General features: G+C 39.2%; 1 protein-coding gene across 1 annotated transcript in view; it reads left to right on the top strand.

Moving 5' to 3' along the window:
- The window catches only part of LOC136863317 (neprilysin-11), a 269,715-nt gene that overhangs the window by 90,994 nt on the left and 152,583 nt on the right, over positions 1–26,138 (top strand). The window contains exon 3 of the mRNA XM_067139702.2: positions 8,915–8,982. Coding sequence (XP_066995803.1) covers positions 8,915–8,982 — 68 coding nt within the window. The remainder of the gene's footprint in view (positions 1–8,914; positions 8,983–26,138) is intronic.

The raw sequence follows: 26,138 nt of genomic DNA, 5'->3' as shown, positions 1-26,138 counted from the left end.
AATGTTGCCCTTACTTATTAGTGACTTGAACTCTATAATGTTCCATATCTGTGTATCAAGTTGTTTTATGTACACACATGGTTACAAAACTTCGTTATTAATTACCCACACAGAAATGATACTTCAGAGATAAATACTTTCCGTATGTTTTCTTCTACTCACTATAACTGATCGATTTGGAGTCTCCCTCTTCCAACTTCGGTTGTCCGAGGTAGGAGGGCCGAGACTTAGTTCATCCTGAAATACTAGCATGCATTTATGTGTGTGTAGTTTAAGTGTTCCATAATATCCTTTTCCATGTGTACTCGTGCTGATTTTGCTCTTTCATTTTCTTCAGCAGCATGTACCATTCCTTCTTTTACAACTTTCACTTTTTTTCGTACCTTCATCAGCATGTGCCCTCCCCTCATCCACCACTTTCATTTTTTATCTCACACAAGCTTTTTACAATTGTCAATAATTTCGATAGTTTCCCTGGCCTTCTCCATTCCCTGTTTATTAATTTGACAAGAGCATAGTACTCAGATTCTCTTTCCATTTTATTTATCTCTTCCGCTTCCAAGTATTTAACCCGTAATGCTCTTATACTTTCACACTGTCTCAAGAAATGTGCATTTCCTAACTCCTTTTCACACAATAAACATGTATTTGCAACTTCTGTAAATGCCTTATTTTTATAAACTCCCATCAACCACCATATCATTCCCCTGTATTCTCTTTTGGTTAATTTATCATGTTTTATTTTCATACCTGGATATAGATTCATGAATTCCTCCAGAGTTCTCCTATTATTACCCTCAGCTCTTAGTCTTTGTATTTCTATATCTGCCACCCTCTGTGCCACTTTCCCACATACTTTTCTTTCTTCTAAATCGTTGTCCCAGTAGTTCCCCATCCCAATTTCTTCTAGTATTTACTTTAAGTTGCCCGCCCCGTACCCATCCTGGTACCTCATTTGGTGTCGGTAAGCTATATCTAGAATTTCTCCCCCTCCTCCCCTTTTTAACCTAAACCAGTATTTTATTAATCTCTTAATTATATCCACTTTTATATTAATGTCTGTACACAGTAATCTTACCCCATTATTCGCCGTACATATTGGTAAGCCTGCAATTATTTTAATAAATCTACTAGTGACTGAATCGAGCATAACTATTTCCTTTTCTGTGCCTCATACTTCTGCACCGTATAACATTTTAGATTTAATCACAGCGCTGAATACATTTCTTTGTACCATAAAATCAATATTAGGCATCCTGTTATCTAATATTCTTATACTACCTAGGGGTGCTGCACCAATCAGTTTTGCACTCTTGACGTGTTCAAACCAATTTCCATTTCCTGATATGATAAATCCTAAATATTCTAACTTGTTAACTGCTTCTCCTTCAAGATACCATATCCTTTTTTGCTAATTTGTTCCCTTTTTTGCATACCATTACTCTAGTTTTCTGTGCGTTAATTTTCATATTCCATTCTTTACAGTACTTCTCGATACCATCAATACTTTTTGCATTGCAACTGGCGTTAGAGTGAACAGGAGTATGTCGTCAGCAAAGACAAGACCAGGAATATCCTGATTTTCTAAACATGGCAGTGCAAATCTTTCCTCAACTTCAAATTATAGTCTATCGTTAATGAACAATAGAAATAAAATCGGTGACAATTTACACCCCTGTTTTAGACCCATTTTAGAGAAACGACTGGCCCCCTGCCCACAGTATCGAATGCTTTTCCTAAATCTATTGATGTAATATAGAGCTTTCCACCTTTTTTTCTTTACATATTTGTCAAGAAGAGTTCTCACAATAAAAACATTATCAGGTGTTCTCCCTCTTCTGAAGCAACTTTTAAATTTCGACAGGATTGAATGTCTCTCTGCCCAGTTCCTCAGTCTATTTGCTAGTATACCCGTATATACTTTCCCCAATGTATCTAACAAGGTGATTCCCCTATAGTTTCTTGGATTTAATCTATACCCTTTATTTTTATATAAAGGGCATATTATCCCCTCTTTCCACGCTTTCGGAAATACCCCTTTCTCGAAGATTTTATTGAGTATCCTTGTCAAAATTTCTAACATGCCGTTTCATTCTCCCACCTCTTTCCAAAATTCATATTGATACCCGAAATAGCTCCTGATTTTCCCTTTTTGGCTCGTTGTAACAGGTTCCTTATTTCGTGAGTCGAAATTACCACATCTAATTCAGGCAGAGTGACACTCAAAACCCCCGAAACAATAATCCCCTCGTGATGAGCTCTCCATTTGTCTTATTTATCCAATACTTTCTCGAAATACTGGACCCATGTACTATGACTTATGTTGGTCCCCCCAGAACCCGACTCCTTCTTGGTTATTTGATTTATTTTATCCCATACCTTCCTACTGTCATTGTACTTACACTTTTTATTTATGTCTGCAGCCATCTTTTGTTACCATTCCGACTTCGTCTTTCTTAACAATTCTCTGTATTCTTTCCTCTTTTTTTAAAAAATTCGTTTCTACCTACTTGACCACCATCCATCCTGTATCTCCTAAGTGCCTTCATAACTTGTGACTTTTTCTTTACACATTATACCATCCACATTTTATCTGCGTTATACTTAGATTTTGCCTCATACATTTTCCTACCATTCCTATTAAATTTTCTATCCTGGTTAGGGCTTCTTCCACTCTATTCTCTTCTATCAATTTTACAAAACTTATTTTCCAAATCTCAAAATTTTCTCCATTGAAGTACTCTCTGAATTCATTCCCTAATTCTTCTCTCCAACGATACCTAGGTATTTTCCTCTCCTCTTATATCTTGAATCATTAATTTTATAGACACTGGCATATGATTTGCCTCTGCCCAATCCCTAATGCGTATCTTTTGATAATTTGCAAACTATCCTTACAGTATATAACTAGGTCAAATGTACTGCCCCCATTTTCTACTATATAGGTTAGTTAGTCCACTCTCATCTCCGAGCCACCATCCATTTAATATATAAAGCTCCTCTACCGCGCAAAATTCTAGTAGTTTTTCTATATTTCTGTTACATTCTTTATCCTGGCTCTTTCTATTAACTACTAATACCCCGTCCTCAAGTTGACTGTAAACTGGCTTCTTGTCCCCTATCCTCGCATTAAGATCGCCCATAATAATAATGCTTGCCTCATCATGTGTACTTCTCATGCATCTAATTTCTGTCGCTAAATTCTCAAAAAATTCATTCTGCGCAAATGGGGAGCTGAAAGGTGGATTATATATAAAAGCTATACATATTTCATTCCTCCAATTGACCCTATCTAATATTCTTATCCAGATTAATTCCTTAAACTCAGATTCTAAGACCTGTATCCTATCTTTTAAGTTGTTTTTGATTACCACATAAATTCCGCCCGATATCCTTCCTCTATTGGATCTCCTTGATCCATACTGACTCCATACTATACACCCCTCTATCTTTAAGTCTTTCTTGTAATCAGCCCAAGTTTCTTCAAGCCCAAGGATGTCCATTTCTTCCAGTAGCTCTTTAAAGTCTTCGTTACCTATTTTGTTCCATATTCCTTCAATATTAACACATGATACCTTTAACTCTAGTTATTTTTTACTTCTGTGTTCTAAACCCCCTGACTTACTTCTAGTCATTCTAGATCTTTCCACTTCCATTATACTCCCCTCCAGAGAGCAAATAACGTCCTTCTCAGATAGTTCTTCTGTGTTTTTTAATCTACTACCTGAACCCATCCCCTTCTTCTGAAAAAAGTCTTTTAGACTCACTGACCTACGCCTGGAAGTATCCTCAGCTCCTCCACACGGCGCCGCTGTTGACATCCGGCTCGCCTCGTCATTCCTTCCACTGTTACAGTATTTAACTCCACTGGAAGATCTGACGTAGATAGTTGAATCACATGTCCAGGGTTATCAACCCCAGCACCGCACGTATACTCTGGAATCCCTTGTGTCATCACTCCTTCACCATGCAATTCCGCTGATGACCCAAACTGCTTACGTCGTTCTTTGAACATATCACCCAGATCACTGACCTTCCACGTTCTCGCCCAGGTATCTCCTATCACATGCAAGCGGTTTCCTCTTATAAATGCCCGTAGATTCGATTTCCTTGCATGTCGTAAATGGAATTGTAGAACTCTTTGCTCTTGGAGGCTTTTTCTGTCCATATCCCCTTTCATCCAAATTCTGCTGCCCTTCAAGTTCTTCGCACTATTCAAAATTCGGCTTGCCATTAATAAGGAAACAAACTTAATTCTTACAAGTCTTCCTCCCCTATTCTTTCCCATCCTATACAAATCATCTATCTCCCTTTCAGTACAATCAATGCCTAATTTCTCTCTCGTTAGCTTAAGGACTGAGTTCATCAATTCCATCATAGATTCTCCTTCCGTTTCATCCAGTCCGTAAATAATAATATTTCTTCTCTTCTCCTCCTCCGTTCTTCTGCTATCTCGCCATTGAAGTACCTGTACTTGTTCCTCTAGTGCCTTTATCCTCTGATTTATTTTACCTCTTTCTACCTTGTCTTCTCTTATCTTCGCCTTTATTTCTGTTAGATCCTTGGTTACGCTGTCCTTCATATCGTTGATTTGTTGGCACTGTGCTTCGAGCATTTCTTTGGTCTGATCAGCCTGAGAAGCATCGCGGACAACTTCCTTGATTTTCTCCATGTCCTCCCATGTCAATGGGCCTGGATTCATCTCGACGCCTCCGATGACTCATAAAGTAGCCACTGTAGCTGCCGCCATCAACAGTTCAGTCAGTCCTATTCCTTTATTGACTCCTAATTTACACTCCGTCTTGATCCACTTTGCCCGATTGTGCCATCGCCCTATCACTCTCTTATACTGCTGCACTGTTACGCCCATACTGATTTTCCTGCACTTCCGGACCGTTCCACGCACGTCTGCTCACTAGCTCAGCTCAGCAAAAACTGCGATCTCTTTGAACTTGGTCATTCCACCACCAGACGTCTTTATCAAAGAAACGTATTCCTGCTTTCTTTACTCCTACTCTTTCATTCACACTCGATCGAATTAGTGCAGCGAACACACCCTACGTATCCTTCACATGGCCGCCAGTAATCAGCAGTGACAGGCGTTGTCCGCTAGCACTGTTGTTTTGTCATGAAGCTTCCACCACTTGATGCATCCTATGGTGGTGACAGATCGGACAAATTGGCGAGGATGATGTTGAAACTCATGAACCAGGAGTCTATTCTAAGGAGCCATATTGACTGATGGCATTGCTTTACAGTCCATTAGTAGCCGCAGATCCTTCCTCTTCATCGTCTAGTAATCGATTTGTGACTTGCAACGACCACTGCTATGTGTTAATGTGGCAACGGCGATTCTTGAGGAACGTACTTACTTTTGCCAAATCGCATTCCCAAGCGTGCTGACCAGCCTACGCACGCCAAGCACAAATGGACCATGCATTAATTTGAAACCGTGGACCATGACCTAGATGTTATGCCCCTTTAAACAAAAATCATCATCATCATGATAACGTAATAATTATTCAGAACAATTCCTTGAGTAGCCAATATGGCTGTTGATGTCTCCGCCGATTAACATATGTTGTCAATAGAGTGGTTGTATGACTCCAGTTCTGTCCAAAATCCATCTAGTTCTTCTACTGGGCATCCTACGTAGTGCATATGAAGAGACGATGAGTACTATTCTTGACCCGGTGACAACTGGGATACCAATCAAACGACTGGATATACAGTCTACGTAGGTGATATTATCACACAATTCACCATGACGGTATTTTCCAGAGCATTTTTGCAGGATGTTATACCATAGTAAAACAGCTTGCATAATTCACGAGTGGCACAGAGTGTCGCACCTTCTATTATTGCTTTCTGGATACTGGCAATGTCTACCAGTCATAGCTTGAGTGGCTCGGCCAGTTCGCAGCTGAATCCAGTCATTATCGCAATGTTTATCGTCTCAAATAGAGTAATTTGGCCTCATTTATTTAACCTGATTTAACCCGATAAAATTCAATACAAACTCAGCCATAGACCACCTAGTAGAGTTTCGTTTCACTATTGCGATGTGGTGGAGTAAACCGGTATGTCAGAATTGAAACGCAGGCAGCCTATATGGTGTCACCTAATGAAGCTTGTATCTTGTGTCTGAGGCCTCTCATCATTATTTTCTTTATTATTTGACTCGAAATTTACCATTAGGGCTAATACATCCCTTTGCAAATAAAGTATACTGGTTGATTAATTAACTGATTAACTTTCCGGCGTATAGAAGCACTTTAAAACACCTTCAAAGTGTAAGGTGAATTATATTTCGAGATTGAACCAAATTCCACCTCCTGCCAAATTATCGTACCCACTAGGCCTAAGAGTCGAACTCCCTCCTCACCTAAAACTGCTCCCTGGAACCACCCCTGATTGACATAAATGTAGTCTAGGAAAGTCTAATTTTCATGCCATATTCATTGCACCTATTTTCGAGTTCCAAGATATACAGGCTTTCAGCATAATCTGCCATTAAGATCAATTCGTTAGCACAGACCAAACTGCTTAATATATTTTCACCTAACTGAAACTCTCTCTGCCACTTAATACCGTTCATCAGATGATCCATGTAAACTATGAACAACAAAGGTTAAAGAGTATAGCCTTCCTAACCCCTGTAAGTACCGGTACCTTAAACCAAGAACTTATTCCACAATTAATTCTCACTCCAGCCCAATTGTCAGCATATGCCTCTGATTGATTTTCATTATCTACCATTAATCCCATAGTCCCCTAGTGCGGCGAACATCTTTTCCCTTGGTACTCTGTCATATGCCTACTCTAGATCTACGAAACATAAATATAACTGTCTATTCCGCACGTAGCATTTTTACTTACCTGGCGTACAATGAAAATCTGATCATATCAGTCTCTCTGCGTTCTGAAACCACACTGGTTTTCATCGAAATTCCTCTCAACCACTAATCGCACCCTCCCTTCGAAAATCGCAGTGAACAACTTGCTTGGTATACTGACCAATGAGATACCTCGATAGTTGTTGCAATCCTTCCTGTTCCCTTACTTATAGATAGGTGCAACTACTGCCTTTGTCCAATCAAAGGGTACATTACTAACAATCCGTGGTAATTTCATTACTCTATGAAGCCATTTCGTCCCTGCTTTCCCGCTATATTTTACCATTTCAGGTCTGATTTCATCTATTCCTGCTGATATATGACAATTGAGTTTATTTACCATCCTTTCCACTTCTTAGAGCGTAATTTCACCAACATCATTGCCCTCCTCCCCATGAGCTCGGTTGTTCACCATATCACTAGAAAGATTTCATTTCCATTTTCCCTTCTTCCTAAGATTGTTTATAACTGTTCAGAAATATTTCCCTGCTTCTTGACCTAGCTTTCAAGATTTTTACTAAAATCTTCCCACGACTTCTTCTTGGATTCAACAACTATTTGTTTCGTACTGTTTCCTTCATCTGTGTACAATTCCCTGTCATCATCAGTCCTTGTTTGGGGCCATTTCTTTACGCCTTTCTTTCAAGTCTGCAGACTCCTCTCACTTCATCCTTCAGCCAAGATGTTCGTTTTCTCCCATCTTGTTCCTAGGCAATCCCTTATTGTTTCTACTACAGTATCCCTGTATGCCATACATTCATTAAGCTTAGAATAATTATTATTATTCCTACGACACATCCATGTAAAGTTTCTTTGTAATAACACGATTATTTGCAAGATATTCTACGATGTGGCGTAATAATTCGAGAAAATTCTATCTAGCTTCCTTTAACACTGATTAGAATAATTATCACATAAAAACAGCTTTCAGTGCACAAGTTACAATCACTATTATTTGCTGATTATTAATGTTCAACGGTGACGTTTAAATCATTGATGTTTGATGGCAATAACACTCCCTCAATCTGCTCCAAGTCTACTTTTACACTCACGTTCAAAATCTACCATTACCAATATTACTAAGTTTCTAACTAATAGGTCTTTTCCAACAATAAAGATCGTATTATATTCTAAGAAAGATTGACAGAAATTATATTACAAAATTATACTAATTTTGATGACGATGGATTCCATCTCGTGGCGTCGATTTGATGTCCCCGGTTGTTCAATTCTTAAAGTCAGGGTTGCGATTTTATTCTAGGAGTTTATGTTAGAGATGGCTTCACAAGTAATAATCCTCTTTATTGTAGACTTGGTCCTCTTGATGAAATGCACAGAATGTACCCACAGGCACTGTGGAGTTTCACTTGGCTCCTTTGAAAGTTTGATGAGTCTCCAGAAAACTGACATAGAAATATAAGATTCATCCACGAATACATACTATTTCTCCGCAGAACTATTTGAAAAATAGTTAACTTGGTTCGCTGCTCATTTGCAACAGAATGTGGGGAACGGGGTCTTTCGACGTCAGCTTATATCCACTCTACCTGACTGGAGGTGTGGCAAAACATAAATGTTATGTTGATTATTAATAAATGAGTTTTAGAAGTTCATTGGTTCAAACCCCTGCGTCGAGAATATTCCGGAATGACACACTCTCTGCTTGGCTTTGAAATTTTGCATTCTCCGGCACGTGCTTTAGCTCCCTACACCAGATCAACTAACACAAAGAAAATCCGAAACCTTGCACTTGAACAGTGGACGAGATATTTCACTTGGTCAAGTAAAGGTGATCTCATTAAAAATCAATACTCACAAGGAGAGGAAATGTTGTTCCAGCGGCCATCTTCTCACAATTATCATCCGTACAGTTAATGTGACGGGGACAGCATGTACGTATGTATGTATGTATGTATGTATGTATGTATGTATGTATGTATGTATGTATGTATATAAGAACCGCCATGGAAGTTCACAACTTCTCGAACGTTAACGATCATCCCGTCTTTACTTTCCAGGTGTCCGAGACGAGTTCTATGCGAGAAATGCCTGCGAGAAGAGACAGCCACCCTGAATCACACCTTGTGTAAGTATGTCTCCATTCTCATCATCTAGATCACATTCCGACAAAGTGAGGCCTCTTTTTATCCCATTTGGCGTAATAGCGGGTTGCATTACTTTGCCTGGCGTGTCACCACAAGTGCGTCACTCTCATGAAGCCAATTGCAATACAAACAGAGGACGTAATTTCTCCCATTTATTCAATAAAATGTTAATTAACCAATAGAGCATGAAGGCTGCTCTTTTTTTTTTACGACGATTTAATCTTCTAAGGCGTCATCTACATAGAAAACTACTCGTAAATCATCGTAATTTTTCAGGATATGCCGTCAGAAAATTTAGCCTGGAGCGCCAGTGAAAGTTGGCCCTCGCCCTGGGGAGCATGCCTGTAGCCTGGAAGTAAAGATAGCCGTGCTCTCGAAGAAACCACGTTTTGGAAACCAGCATGGCCAACCGTGTTCCGACCTTCTACACTTGACAGTTCACAGGGATGATGTAACAGTATTAGTGATTTGATGTGAAGTCTTGTTTTGATGGTGGTTAGCTAGCACGTTGTTGTTCATTCCACATTATTAAAGGTTTTTGTTGGTGTTTTCTAGTGCTAACTCTGCAAAAACATCAGTAAAATATGTGTTTTCAGAAGTAATATGTTAACAAGCATTGCTAAGTTATGTACTGTGGTGTGTGAACCCGCTGAAATATCATGAATTGTCTAACGTGCTTTAAAATATATTATTATTATTATGTGTTAAAAGCCTCCGTGGCTCAGGCGGCAGCACGACAGCCTCTCATCACTGGATTCCATGGTTCAAATTCCGGTCACTCCATGTGAGGTTTGTGCTGGACAAAGCGGATGCGGGACAGATTTTCCTCCAGCTACTGCGACTTTCCCTTTCATTCTCCATTCCAGCAACACCGTTCAATATCCTTTCGTTTCACGTGTAAGTCATTAATTATTCGCCCAGAAGAGTGCGACAGGCTTCAGCAGCTGGCCGTTAGATGGGGGTTTCATTCATTCCATTCCTCACTCGGTCGAATGACTCGAAACAGCCTGTAGATTTTCAGTATAACGTGTTGGTGCAGTGTAGGCTCCTTTTCATAGTATGGGGCGAACGTGTAGTGTGCCCGGTTATACCTCTTATTATCGTTGAAATAATGAAGGGGCTATCTCAATTTTTGCGTTTCCTAGCAATAAGGAAAAGCGAGGAAAAATGGATTCATGGTGCACACCGCCTAACTTTGAACCCAGTAAATTTGCCTTGCCTATATGAGAAATTTTACTGCAAGAATCGTATAATTCGGGTAGACAATGCAAGAAAGGACCAGACGGTTCCGTTTTAACTGTGCCCAAAGGAAAACCAAAATTAACTGACGATGCTGTGCCAACAATATTTCCTGAGCAGCCGTCGTATAGGTCAAAACCAACCTCTGCGGAACGAAAATAGCACAATAATGAACTAACCTTCAAGACATAGTGTAAAGGAGACAAGTTATCAAATTTTGACGGCTGCTTGGGCAAGTTAACAGATCTCAATATACTTGAATTTTCAACAAGAAACATAGACGTTCAAACTGTCAAGGCATCTATAACAGTTTCCAAAACCGTAAGTGTGCAAGTATGCTTGAATGGTTGCAAGATACCTTCGAAATATTGTAGTTGGATTTTAGGATATAGTCTGCTATGTTCCGCACGTGAGTGTTTACTAGTCGTTTGAATGCTTTCTGTAACTTCTACATCGCTTGACAGAGTTAACAAGTTAAATAATTAAAATTATTGTGGAGAGATACACGTTAATTAACACCTTAATACCTGATTCAAAGATGTACTTTTAAACAGTGGAAATCATAAGGTGTTCCTTTTTAATGATTTTTAAAATGAAATTTGAAGAACCTGGCAATTTCTGCGATAAGTGCGGGTGTGTGGTGTCCGGGACCTGTCACACTCGTATTTTGACAAATATTATTGGTAACAGTTATTCGAAAATAATTAATAACCTCATGTGCTCAAATAAGCGTAAAATAATTACACTATTTTGAGAGAGAAAAATTCCCCTAGTGAACATCATCGTACAGTCCAGGCGAGAAGCCTTTTTTTTCGAATTTTTTGCAATATGTAATATACCTTGAGTGTTATTTGTGTGTTTGTAAGTAGTTTCTCTTGATAGTGTTTATTCAGTTTTATGCCTCTGTATAATTATTATTGCATTTACTTTGTCATACTATGATGAAAATATCGTAGCAGTAGTATAGGTATTACACGCAACAACGTGACGTCACAAATCTTGGTACCAGGTTTCTGTATCAAGATGGCTGTTATATGGGCATAATAGATACATGTATATAAAATGGTCTTTCTGCCTGAACATTCATAATTTTCTGCTAAAAATTCATTTTCATCTCGGTTGAGTTGTATAATAATCAATTTTACTTTTGATTGCTATTTTGTCTACGTTTTGAGATACAATCGTACTAGAAACTAGAGGGAGTTGGAGAGGACTTCAATGTGATTCCAACATATTTCTACAAGAGTTCATTTTTGGCAAAAGAAAACAACGCTGGTAAACAAAGTTTAACTTTTTTGTGACTACGTATAACTGGTTCCTTTAGCCCTACAATGAAGGAAAATCAATGATACAGTAATACTGATTTGTTTTTACGGTCAGAGCGTTGAGAGTTTAGTATTTTATATATTTTTCTCGATTGTTTACCATAATTTTGCTCGAGATGAATAGCAAACGTTCTCCCCAATCTGGGATACCAGATGAAGACCCCCTAAACTAGAATAGGCTTGGTAGAATCATTGCGATGCGAAAAATAAATGTTTGTAACATAAATTTTTAAATTATTTGTAATAGACTTGACCTCTTTTAGTAAAACTCTACATATATGCACTCCAAGTACTTGGTTATATGTAAAAGTAAGACAAGATTGAAAAAAAAGTAAGACAGAAAAAATCAGGAAAACAATTAGATAATTAGGCAGATGTTAAAATTGCTTTTTTTTTTTTTTGCTATTTTGCTTTACGTCGCACCGACACAGATAGATCTTATGACGGCGATGGGATAGGAAAGGCCTAGGAATGGGAAGGAAGCGGCCGTGGCTTTGATTAAGGTACAGCATCAGCATTTGCCTGGTGTGAAAATGGGAAACCACGGAAAACCATCTTCAGGGCTGCCGACAGTAGGATTCGAACCCACTATCTCCCGGGTGCAAGCTCACAGCTGCGCGCTCCTAACCGCACGGCCAATTCGCCCGGTGTGTTAAGTTGCTGCTTTGGCTTGAAAAGTTAACAGATTTACGTGCCTTAAACTTTCGATTGTATTCCAGTGGACTCTCGTGAAGGAGGTCCCAAATATAATCTCCCATCCTACTCTTCGACGACAATCAATTGACAGCGGCGCTCCATGTCCATGATTTCTTGGAGAACCTTTCTCCTTGTTTCTCCGAGAAATCGCCCATATTGTCCTTAAATGTCTCAAGATGACAATTCAACGTGTATACATTTTGAGAGACATGAGGCATCCTATTTTACCACTAGCTCCTTGACCAGGGCCGGATAGTCTTGCGCCTTGTTGTTCCCGAGAAAGCCTTCTGTCATGACGGCAACATTTTTGCAGGCTTCCTTTTCTTTCTCTTTGAGCTTTTCTACAAAATCGTCCTGCTTCATGATCTGTTTAATCTGTGGCCCCAGAAATATACCTGCTTTAACTTAGCTTCTAACAACTTAGGGAATTTATCTCGAAGGATCTGAAATGGTTCGAATTCTTGGTCCAGTCCTTTGACGAAGTGCTTCATAAGGCCGTACTTAATATTCAGTGGCGGCATTAAGATTTCGATTGGATCATCTAATGGCTGCCACTTAACATTCGTGTTGCCGACAGTAAACTCAAGTCTCTGAGGCTAGACCTCCTTCTTTTAATGCTCGTATACGGTCCGGTTATCCCATAAACAAAGAGCGCACGGAAGCCTCGTACGGCATCCTTTCACACTGATGAGAAACAATATCACCTTAAAATCTCCGATGACCTCCTACTTGTGGTCCTTGTACATTAGTTTTTACAGCAATGTTCTTAAACTGTAGTAATTTTCCTTGAGATGATTGGAATACGCAGTAAGGTCTGAAGGGTACTGGTTTCCATTATGCACCAGGACCGATTTTAAGCTGCTGGAGGAACCGTCCCTGAACAGACTCCAATGGGCTGGCTCGTATTCCATTCCTATCTCTTCGAAGAACAAATTAACTTCCTGACAGAAACACAAGTCGTCGTCTTCGGTGTAGAAGCTCACAAAAGTTGTGTACCGCTTTCTCTGCTCAGACACGTGCACGATTTAGTCCACCCAGTTCCACTCCTTTAGCCGCGAAATCATAATTTCTACTAGAACTAGATCTCGCATCAAGTCATTGATATAATGTTGATAGGGGATTTACGGTGTTTTTCCTACTTCCATCGGCTGAAAAAGATCTTGTTAGCTTTCGAGTGTTTCCTTGCTCCCAGCAATTTCGCTGGTTGCTGAACGAGGAAACCTACTGGCACAGGAAGAACATCGGAATGGAGCACTGGTGCAGAAAAAGAAGACAAATCCGGATACTCTATTCTGGATTTATTCTTTTGGTTTTCTTTAAAGTTTTTGGCTTCACCACATAGAAGTAGCAGTCATCGTCATGGTTGCTCGGCTCGCTCCAAATCCTCGGAATTCCAATTCTCATAGCTCTCTCCCAGTTCTGCACCACACAAAAGCATGGCGAAAGGAACGAAACTTAGACGAAATCCTCACTTGAAAGACCTCGTTCAAAATGCAATATTTTGCTTTATTTTTCATTCATTCATTCTTTCATTCATTCATTAGAAAATCCAAAGTAACTTACTGTCCAAAGTTGTATTGCACGAGTCGCAGAAGTAATTCAGAACCCACTGTTTCTCTCAATTCCTCACAGGGATGTTGAAATATAACTTGTACGCTACACGTATATCATTGTTCGTTATCACGTCATGTTTCTTCACCATCGCATTAGCAGAAGAGTGACGAAGATGTGAGCTACGATTCTCAACTAGTGATGGGATTGTCGATTCATTTTACTGAATCGATTTATCTGAATCCGTTCACGTTACTAAATCGGTAGTGTGAACCGATTCACGGCACATAAAATTCATCCTTCATATTACTGTGTGTAGTGTGTACTGAGGTAGTGGCAACAGCATTCAATGCTCACTGCTGCCATCTGGTGTTCATTCTATCAACTGCTTTCCTATCCCACGTCCAGCTCTCAGATTCAGGTTTCTCTTGCAGCCACCTCTTCGCATCAAGTGTTGATGTTACAAAGCCCCACAGTGGCAACTCCATTAAATAAGTTATATAGAATTAGATGAAAAAAATCTGTACACACAATCATCAATGATCTGCATTCAGGGCTGTCGCCCAGGTGGCTTCGCTATCTTTCCTATCAATTGTTTCCCTAGTCTTTCCTTAAATGACTTCAAAGAACTGGGAACTTTGACTGCATTCACGGTTTTCTGATTCAACATCTGTTTAGTTAAGTTACTGCGCCAGTCGGCTCACTTACTCACTGTCCACGTACACCGGTGATCACGTGATTCGATGATTGAAGTCTTGTCAAATCGAACTGACAGAATACTGAGCGGTTCTTTCCAATATAGAAGGCCATCTTCCGGGCTTCCGACAGTGGGGTTGGAACCGATTACCTCCCAAATGCAATCTCAGAGCTGCGCGCCCCTAACCGCGCGGCCAGCTTGCTCGGTATTCATTAAACTAATACATAGGATAACGTAATAGCCTACCTACATACTAGATACTTTGGAATTATGTTTTGACTACATTTTTAACATTGCATATAAATCCAACTATAATTTAAAAACCAAACCCCATGGTACTACAGCCCTTGAAGTGCCTTGGCCTACCAAGCGACCGCTGCTCAGCCCGAAGGCCTGCAGATTACGGTGTGTCGTATGGTCAGCACGACGAATCCTCTCGGCCGTTATTCTTGGCTTTCTTTTTTTTGCTAGGGGCTTTACGTCGCACCGACACAGATAGGTCTTTTGGCGACGATGGGATAGGAAACACCTAGGAGTTGGAAGGAAGCGTCCGTGGCCTTAATTAAGGTACAGCCCCAGCATTTGCCTGGTGTGAAAATGGGAAACCACGGAAAACCATCTTCAGGGCTTCGAACCTACTATCTCCCGGATGCATCTTGGCTTTCTAGACCGGGGCCGCTATCTCACCGTCAGATAGCTCCTCGATTCTAATCACGTAGGCTGAGTGGACCTCGAACCAGCTCTCAGGTCCAGGTAAAAATCCCTGACCTGGCCGGGAATCGAAACCGGGGCCGCCAGGTAAGAGGCAGGCACGCTACCCCTACACCACGGGGCCGGCAACTATAATTTAAACCTCCCTGCAAAAGAGGACAGTGAATGCAAGATTCAAATGAGCTGGGAGCGAGACCGTTATTTCGTACGGTTCGTTCAGTGAACCATGGCTCTGTATGCCTCGCCCTCAGCGGAAGTTCGGCTCGCCGCTAATGTCCATTGTTTCAATAATGAACTGTGTGTATGCTGTGTCTCACTGATCCGTGAGTGCGCCACTCTGCACTGTCTGCTGCGAGTCTGCTGAATCATGTGCCGTGAGCTCGGCGTTGCTCTGATTCGATTCCGGCGGACAATTGAATGAATACCGAGCTCGATAGCTGCAGTCGCTTAAGTGCGGCCAGTATCCAGTAATCGGGAGATCGTGGGTTCGAGCCCCACTGTCGGCAGCCCTGAAGATGGTTTTCCGTGGTTTCCCATTTTCATACCAGGCAAATGCCGAGGCTGTACCTTAATTAAGGCCACGGCCGCTTCCTTCCACTTCCTAGGCCTTTCCTATCCCATCGTCGCCATAAGACGTATCTGTGTCGGCGCGACGTAAAACAAATAGCAAAAAAAAAAAGTTGAATGAATCGATACACTGCTTTGAATCATACACTCAGTAGCCAACACTATTCTCAACACTCAATTTGTGGTTGACTTGAAATATCATAATACAAAACATAGTAAAAATTGTTCACATAAACTGGATATCGTACTCGTACTATATAATGCTATAAGCTAGTCATGAATATTTGAATCCTCTAGATTCAAAATCCCCATCATCCACTTTCATAAATTATTGTTGAGGAAGTCACCTCTTCTTTTTCTACAGGTTATTGATTAAACTGTTATCAGAATATGCATGGGGATCCAGAAGCAATTGTAAGTAATAGAGTATACTTAAAGACAGAGTAGTAAAATTCATGTCACATGTACAATGAATTTTAGAGGGTTTAAATCTAAAGGATTCATTTCAACGACCAGACAAAAATTTGATAAGGTAGGGGCCCATATTTCGTCCCCTTAGAAGACTTGGTCTTGTAGAAATTCAGGAACATCATGGACAAGGCTAGAAGTTGGTATATATATTACTGAGTATGTCCGTTTAAGGGCAAGATACAATGAAACTGTTATAACGTAAGGTAGTCAATATTTGACAACATACACACTACAAAAACTAAACTACGTAAAATGTGTTTGTAATTTCGTCCCCCACCAAATTTTTATGAGAAGTACAATTGATTTTGATATTTTTTTCCTTTCTAACCTTACCAAACACTTTTCCTATTATAAATTACTTGAAGGCCATTTATGCAAAATGTCTTCTTGGTATTCTTTTGAACAGTCTTTCAGCGTTGCTCATGGGATGTTAAACGCCTTACCTTGTCTCTCACTGGGTTAATAGCCTTTTTCATAGCCTCCTTAACCCACTGCTTGCGTTTTCCCATCTGAAAATATAATAAAATTCTTAAATAACAAATAAAGTGCAGGGGACGTTATTACGAACATTCCTAGATTTATTATAATGGCCGCTACAGTGAGTCACGCCAACTACCTCACTGTAGCGATTACACCGCGGGAACTACACCAGTATTTCATACACATCTATATATATAAAATAATATGTCCTGACTGACTGACTGACTGACTGACTGACTGACTCATCATCGCCCAGCAAAAACTACCGAACATAAAGAAATGAAATTTTTGGGGATACATTCATATTAAGATGTAGGTGCTCGTTAAGAGAGAATTTTTAGATATTCCGTCGCTAAGGGAGTGAAAAGGGGGTGAAATTTTAAAATGAGTGTATCTATATCTCAAAACTTTAAAAGTTTACACATGTAAAAATTGGTATTTAGAATCTTCCTTAAAGATAAGGAAACACGTACTTTTTGTTTTCAGAAAATCCCAATAGGAGGGGTGAAAAAGGGTGAAAAATTGGTTGAATGCCTTTAATCAGGATACCGGTACTTATATCTCAGAAACTGAAGATATTACAGACCTGAAAATTGGTGTTTGGGATCTCCTTTAAAAATAAAGAAACACGAATTTTTTGTTTCTGGAAAATCCAATTAATGGGGGGTGGAAAGGGGGTAATTTTTTAAAATGAGTGTATCTATATCTCAAAACTTTTAAAGTTTATAGATGTAAAAATTGGGATTTAGAATCTCCTTTATAAATAAAGAAACACGTATTGCTTGTTTTCGGAAAATCCCAAGAGGAAGGGTGGAAAAGGGTGAAAAAGGGGGTTGAATGCCTTTGACGAGGCTACTTATATTTCAGAACATGAAGATATTACAGACCTGAAAATTGGTATTTCGGATCTACTTTAAAAATAAAGAAACAGGTATCTTTTTCGTTTTTGGAAAATCCAAATAATGGGCGGTGAAAAAGGGGGGTGAATTTTTTAAAATAAGTGTGTCTACATCTTAAAACTTTAAAAGTTTACAGATGTAAAAATTGGTAATTAGAATCGCCTTTAAAAATAAAGGAACACGTATTTTTTGTTTTCTGTAAATCCCAATAGGAGGGGTGTAAAAGGGTGAATAATGGGTTGAATGCCTTTAATGAGGATACATACATCTCAGAAACTGAAGATATTACAGAACTGAAAATTTGTATATGGGATCTCCTTTAAAAATTAAAAAACACGTATTTTATGTTTTTGGAAAATCCAATTAATGGCGGTTAAACATGAGTGACAAATTGGGGTGAATTTTTTGAAAGACTATATCTACAGAATATCTTAGAAATGTAAAATGTTACAGACGTAAAGGTGGGTGTTTGGAATCTCCTGTAAATGTAAAGAAACATAGGTGATTTGTTTTTGGAAACTCCACTTAAGGCGAACTAAAAAGAGGTGAAATTTTAAAATGAGAATTTCTACAGAATATCTCAAAAAACTTAACATGTTACAGAAGTGAAAAATGGTATTTTTTTATCTCTATTAAAAATAAAGAAACGTGTATTTTTAATTTTCGGAAATATACTTGGATGGAAGGGGGGGTGTTAAAAGTGACTGAAAATGGTGTTGAATTATTTTAATTAGGCTACTGATATCTCAAAAATGAAGATGTTACAGACGTAAAATTTGATATTTGGACTCGGCTTTAAAAGTATAGAAACACGTATTCTCGGAAAATCCAATGAGGGGGGGCGGGAAGAACTGAAAAATTAATTGACTTAATTGTATGAGAATACATACATCTAATAAAAACTAAAGTTGTTACAGACGTGAAAATTGGTATTTGGATCACCTTTAAAAACAAAGAAAAACGCGTTTTGGCGGGGGACCGTCTTGGGGGGCGGGAGTGAAAAGGAGTATAATTCCTTCCATAAGGACACATAAATCAAAAACTGAAGAAGTTAGAGCCGTGATAATTGGTATTTAGAAGATCCTTTAATATTAAAGAAACAAGTATTTTTTGCCGGAAAATTCACTTAGTGGGGGGGAGGGGAGGAGTGTGAAAGGAAATGAAAAAATGTGAATTATTTTATGGGGATACTTATATCTCAAACTGATGCTAATAGACGTGAACATTGGTGTTTGGAATCTCCTCTAAACATAAAGAAACACGCCTTCTTTTAAGTTTTTTTGGGGGGGATGTAAATAAACTTAACGGCGGTGGGGTGTAAAAGAAAGTGAGACCAATTGATTTTACTGCTCATAATGTACTTATAAGGAGCCTTCGTTGCTCAGGCGGCAGCGCGTCGGCCTCTCACAGCTGGGTTCCGTGGTTCAAATCCCGGTCACTCCATGTGACATTCGTGCTGGACAAAACGGAGGCGGGACAGGTTTTTCTCCGGGTATTCCGTTTTTCCCTGTCGTCATTCATTCCAGAAACACTGTCCAATATTTCATTTCATTTGTCATTCATCGATCATTGCCCCAGAGGAGTGCTTCGGCAGCCGGCACAATTCCTATCGTCGTCGCTAGATTGGGCTTTATTCATTCCATCTCTGATCCTGTCGAATGACTGGAAACAGACTGTAGATTTTCGATGTACTTATTCTGATCATAAAACGATCATTTTTAATCTTTCCTGGGTTCGTTTTCAACAGCCATCTTTTCCTTCGGAGAACGTTCTTAGATTACAGCAGATTCTCCTGGCATATAAATAAAAATTTAAACATTTGAAATAAACGATAGGAATGAGATTGACCGTTAAATTGTTCACCTCTATAATAAGGTCAATAACGCACGGAAGTATGTCATTCGTATCGCCAGAAATCCCGCACACTTGCCTACGCGCGACAATGGTGCTGGTCACATCATCAACAATGACAATGGCAGCAGATGTAATTTACCGCCAAATAGCGGTGTTGCATCTTGCTGTGGGGTCCAGAACATCTAATAATAATAATAACAATAATAATAATAATAATAATAATAATAATAATAATAATAATAATAATAATAATAATAATAATAATAATAATAATAATAATAATAATAATAATAATAATAATAATAATAATAATAATGTTCTACACCGTTGTCAAATGTGCGGACCGCGCTGGAAACGGGTCCTGGACGGGTATTGACTAAGAATGCAGTCCAGCCGCGGGTTCAGTACCGCCAAGGCACCCAATACGACACCACGCCGGATCTCCTGAAGGATTTGATCCATATTAAAAATGCTTATAGGAAAAGATGGCAAAGATTTAGGGACCCAACTGACCGGGTGGAATACCTGATCCTACCCCGGGAAGTACGAAATCGATTGCTGAAAGGAAGATTGAAAAATGGGAGGAAACTTGCCGTAATCTATTAGAAAACGAGTCAGATCGCGAATTTTGGCGGATTCTCGAAGAAAACGAGTCAGATCGCGAATTTCGGCGGATTATATATCTAAAACAATAAGCATTCAATTATAAATTTCAGTATAATACCGTAGCGAAGCACGGGTATCTTGCTAGTAGTGTATCAGTGCTCACTCTAGGAATACCATGCTCTTAAAATGCAGTCGTGAAATCATTCACTCACCAATTCATACAGGCTCTCGGTCATTCTTTCAGTCATTCAATTCATTCAAAATATATGTTGTAAGTGCACGATAACTCTATAAAGACTGATGAGACACTTAAGCACTAATACAACTTAGGGATGGTAAGATACATGCGTGTCATAGACTATATGACTCTGTTAACGTCTAGGACAAAATAAATAAATAAATAAATAAATAAATAAATAAATAAATAAATAAATAAATAAATAAATAAATAAATAAATAAAGCTTAAAGAAAAAATACAATTTAGAAATTAGATTGAAGTAGTTAATAAGTTTACTGTAATGTTTAATGTAGGGAAAAGAATGCATGTTTCAACACACATTTTGGATTACTATAAATGATTACACCCTCCCAAGTTTCAGGTGATCCGAAACTGGGGGAGGGGAGTATTCTGTTCTATTCTATTCTATTCTATTCTATTCTGTTCTGTTCTATTCTATTTTATTCTTTTTTTTCTATTTTATTCTTTTTTTTTGCTATTTGCTTTACGTCGCAGTGACACAGATAGGTCTTATGGCGACGATGGGATAGGAAATTCCTAGGAATTGGAAGGAAGCAGCCGTGGCCTTAATTATGGTAAGGCCCCGGCATTTGCCTGGTGTGAAAATGGGAAACCACGGAAAACCATCTTCAAGTCTGCCGACAGTGGGACTCGAACCCACTATCTCCCGATTACATTCTATTCTATTCTATTCTATTCTATTTCGTCTTATTCTATTCTATTCTGTTCTATTTTATTCTGTTCTATTCTATACTGTTCTGTTCTATTCTAACATCAAGCTCCTAATTTGAATGCTGCACTAACTCAACTCAACATGAAAAATGTATCCTCCATGTACACGGAAAATAAACGTGGCGCACACAACCAACTCGCACAACAAGACAACGGGATGAGGACGAGGTTACGCGTGTGTCCGCGGCTAAACATTAGGTACCAACCGTGCAAACAGGAAATCCCTAGGGGGACGGAATTTGGCCCCCCACCTTATTTGCAGGATATGAGGACATGACTGCATTGTTATTCAGTAGGCTTCAAGGAGGGACCGTGGTACAGTTGGTATGTTTGGTGAAGTAAACAGTATCCCATTGCTTTGCTCCCTCAGTTGAAGCTCAGCAGATTTTCAGAGGTGACAATGTGCGTCGTGAGTTAATTCCAGTTTCAATATTAATCTCCGAAAACTCTTTTAATAATGGAAAAGGGTCTTAGAAGAGTGATTTTGAAAAATAAAATGAAATGGCGTATGGCTTTTAGTGCCGGGAGTGTCCGAGGACAACTTCGGCTCGCCAGGTGCAGGTCATTTTATTTGACTCCCGTAGGCGACTTGCGCGTCGTGATGAGGAAGAAATAGTGTTGAAGACTACACATACACCCATCCCTCGTGCCGTCGAAGTTAACCAATGATGGTTAAATCCCGACCCTGCCGGGAATCGAACCCGGGACCCCGGTGACCAAAGGCCAGCACACTAACCATTTAGCCATGGAGCCGGACATTTTGAAAAATAAAATCAAGTGATACCGGCGATGCTAATTCTAACTGTGAAACGTGTGTTGGAGAGACGAGTAAATGAGTTAAGTCTGCTATTAAAGTTGAAGCGGCAGTTCAAAAAAATAGGAATTAGGAAAAAAAGACAGTTCGTATTTGCAATTAGGATTTACCTGGTGCTGTGAAGAACACGAACAGAAAGCACGGTGTGTTACGAAGTCTTGTCGAACGAGTACATAAAACCTGAAAAGTGTCGATGCGATTCAGAAACGAAGTATTGAAAATGAAAACTTACAACCTGTTTTCCAGTCATTGACCGGGTCAGGTATGTAATGAATGAAGCATATATAGGCCATTAGTACGATGGGGTCGCCACTCCCAAAGTGATATATTAATGACTGATAGATGCTATGAAATGATAACGGAGAGTGTTGCTGGAATGAAAGATGACAGGGAAAACCGGAGTACCCGGAGAAAAACCTGTCCCACCTCCGCTTTGTCCAGCACAAATCTCACTGGAATGACCGGGATTTGAACCACGGTATCCAGCGGTGAGAGGCCGACGCGCTGCCGTCTGAGCCACGGAGGCTCCAGAAACGAAGTATTATAATGTAAAAAATAAACTAGCTTAACTTTTGGGAGCCATGGATTCCATTAATAGCAATCTACCTTTTAAGTTTGCGCGCAGCCAGAACAAGGAAACATCATTCTATCGGGAATTTACTGCTTGATTTGGTGAAAACTATGTTTGGAAACAAGTTACTGACAGGTATTGATTTGATTTGATTTGATTTGATTTGTCGTTAAAATGACACTGCAGGACGCAGAATTAACGATATGACAGGTAACATGGAATCTAAGTAAGTTAGAGATACAGACAAACCTACTAATGATGCTAATGTAGCTTTCCAGTCTGTCTAACACACAATATCATAACACGTTATTAAACAAGGAATAAAAATACACTATTGAACAAAGAATTACAAGTTTCGTCCTTCAAAGAACATCATGAGGTTATATCAAGTCACACTCAAATATTTGTATTTATTTCCGTTTAATACTTAAGAACATGAAAACTGGAACTCATGTTAATGATGACCTCCTTTGTCTCTACTCCAGCATTTACTTAATAGAATCATTTTTATTAGAAAACTACATTACCGAGCTCGATAGCTGTAGTCGCTGAAGAGCGGCCAGTATCCAGTATTCGGGAGATAGTAGGTTCGAACCCCACTGTCGGCAGCCCTGAAAATGGTTTTCCGTGGTTTCCCATTTTCATACCAGGCAAATGCTGGAGCTGTACCTTAATTAAGGCCACGGCCGCTTCCTTCCCACTCCTAGCCCTTCCTTGTCCCATCGTCGCCATAAGACCTATCGGTGTCGGTGCGACGTAAAACAACTAGCAAAAAAAAAAAGGAAACTACATTTGCGTCAATTCTGAGTTTTTGAATTTTTTTTAACCATTTCAAAACTAGCAAACAAATTTTGAAGCATATTTTCCAAATAACTTTTATGAGAGTGAGCTTTCGAGTGACAGTCAGCTTAACTTGCCTTGATTCAGGATCACGTCTTCAGTAAGAAGTGATTATCCCGAAATGTCTGAAGCAGAATCGAAAATCGTCATCCAGTTTTCAACAACCATATTTGAGAGAAAGAATTTTAATCGCTCCTTCAAATAAATACAAAATAATAATTGAGTGGTTCTTGGAATTATTCCTGACATGTTACTGGTCCTTGAGTGAGAAAAGCTGCCCTACAACAATGCTACTCTGCTTGACAGAATAATTTGGCTAATTCTGGACAATGAAGGAAACATTTTATGCTAGTGTTCAGTATTGCCAGAGGGTTCGTAACACGTTGTCTCCGTATTGTATCACCATACATTCGATCTACGACCTTGCAGTTAATTTCTCAAGGTTCCTTGTGGTTCTCTTTTTGTAACTCATTATTATCCTCTTATTTGTGGTTTAAAACATCCTTGCCAGTCACGTTGCAGTATTTATAAGATCACCTGTGTTAAAGATGACTTACCTAACTCAAACTTACTTCGAATCTTGTAAACCTGCGACTCCAGGTGCCTCTTAATCACCTCAGGCGATTGCGGCAAAATTACTGCATTCCTCCCCGCTTCTTTCTTTTTCTACTCACTTTCAAGGATTTCATTATAATACCGAATGTGATCTTGAGGTGTAAGTACTGAGTATCAGCACTCTTTGTTCATAAGTCTAGCGACATAGTGGTAAGGTAGGAAGGAAACCTCTCGCCTTTTTAAATCTTTTGCTTTTGATGCAGGGTGAATCACGTAAGATAATCGTAAAACTGTTTCCATTTCCATGAATGCTACTGACAGGTTCATAATAAAACTGAATTGTCAATAACGATACTAACTTCGCTTCTTTTGATGGAACTACACCTAGCATTACAATGTATATTATAAATTCAAATGTGTGATTATTTTCAGAATTGGACAAGTGTATGTAGTTCTCGAGAAAACATGCGTCATTCGTGAGCTCTGGGCTTTTCTCTCCTACGCATTCGCTCTGATACTCTGTCAGTTACACAATTGGCGATGAATAGTAGCGGATTACTTATTTTTCGTAATACATGTTTTAAGTATAGTAATCTGTATTTTAGGTTATAATGGAATATCACCGAGGAAGTTCCGATTTTCTATATATTGAAACCAAACACAATGACGCAACAGTTCCGATTCGCGTAGCAAGCGACAGCTGCTCAGCCCGAAGGTCTGCAGATTACGAAGTGTCCTTTTGTCGGCATGACGAATCTTCTCGGCCGTTATTCTTCGCTTCTTAGACCAGGGACGCTATCTCATCGTCAGATACCTCCTCAATTGTAATACACCTCTAACCAGCCTTCCCTGATCTGGCCAGGAATCGAAGCCGGGGCAGTCGGGTAAGAGGCCCGGCATCTAGATATACTGATATACTTTCAATGCGCTGTCGTTCCTTTTCTAATATGTATCGCCCCTTTGTGCTGACTTTTGTAATAGTAGAGAGGAATTTTGACTTCTTCTTTACCACAAGATATGAGAATATTTCTGGCATTTGAGGCTTATAGTGGTGCTCGGGGACTGCGGAGAAAATTCTGGCATGGTTTTGTTTCTGAAGACCGATGGAAGTTGTTGGCACGTCCGCCTCCTTCCTTTTATGTTTATTAAATTTACTAGTTAATAACTGCAACAGGTCTCTACCCCAGTTTGCGTGTCACTCAAGTCGTGCTTCCAGGTATAGCTTTGTCAATAAATATCTTGAGAGGAGAAAGTTCAAGAATGTTACAAGTTCATTGTGATTAGATTGTTGATGACTCTATAAATTCACATCTCAGGCGTCTCATAACCCGAAAGCTGTTTGAGCGGGCTAATGCAGTAGTTATAAAGAGTGGTGGGACTGAATTACACTTACCGGATACAGCTGAGTTTGTTGTGTCATAGACCATGTAACTGAATGGACAGCAGTCATCATGGCAGGCAATGTCTTCCAGATCCATAGAGCCGCAGTTCTGAGTCATCCTTACATACTATTTATCATGAATCTCTAGTTAATGGTAACCAATGTAACGGTGAAAGAGTATCAGTCATTAAAATATCGCATAGCGTAACAAGTCAGGAAAACATTCTGGTTTGTTTTATAACCAGAGTTAGGAGTTAACTGAATAAAATTAATGGAATTTCTTGTAACGATTACATTCTTAGTAAATTTTACTTGTAATCTTTACTTTTACTTTACAACTTGTAATTTTTACTAATAATTTACTTCTTGAAATAAAACTGACATACATCCCACGAGAGATGATGAGGAAGATATATTTTATAAATTATTTCAACAAGTAGTGAGTAACACTACAATTACTTCACAGAACGCAAGTCTTGAGGAAATCTTACCTTTGTCTCGCATATTACAAAGTTTGCAAGGAAAAAATGTTATTTAATTTTGTGTCGATTGTAGCATAGAGACATTAAGTGGCTTTCATTTCTAGGTGAGACTGGACATAATTCCTTGGAACATTCCAAAATATCGTTTTCCATAATTTTAATTTTAGTTAATTATTTGGCGTTTCAAATAATTTTACATTTATTTGCTAAGCCTCGACGATTTTTGGGGAAAGTGCATCTTTGCATTTACGACAAAGACGCTCTACAGGGGCACATGTGTTTTTGTTAAGAACATTGTTGGTATAAGGATGATGTATTTGGAATAAAGTGCCTCATCCTGAACTGGTGAAGCTACTGGTTCTGCTGTAGTAGAAAGCTTTATCATCACTTATTCCTTCCCCGTTTCTGGTTCCGTGCGATGTATATA

Source organism: Anabrus simplex, chromosome 2 (genome assembly GCF_040414725.1).
Source record: "Anabrus simplex isolate iqAnaSimp1 chromosome 2, ASM4041472v1, whole genome shotgun sequence".
Lineage (NCBI taxonomy): Eukaryota > Metazoa > Arthropoda > Insecta > Orthoptera > Tettigoniidae > Anabrus > Anabrus simplex.
This window is presented reverse-complemented; position numbering and strand designations above follow the sequence as displayed.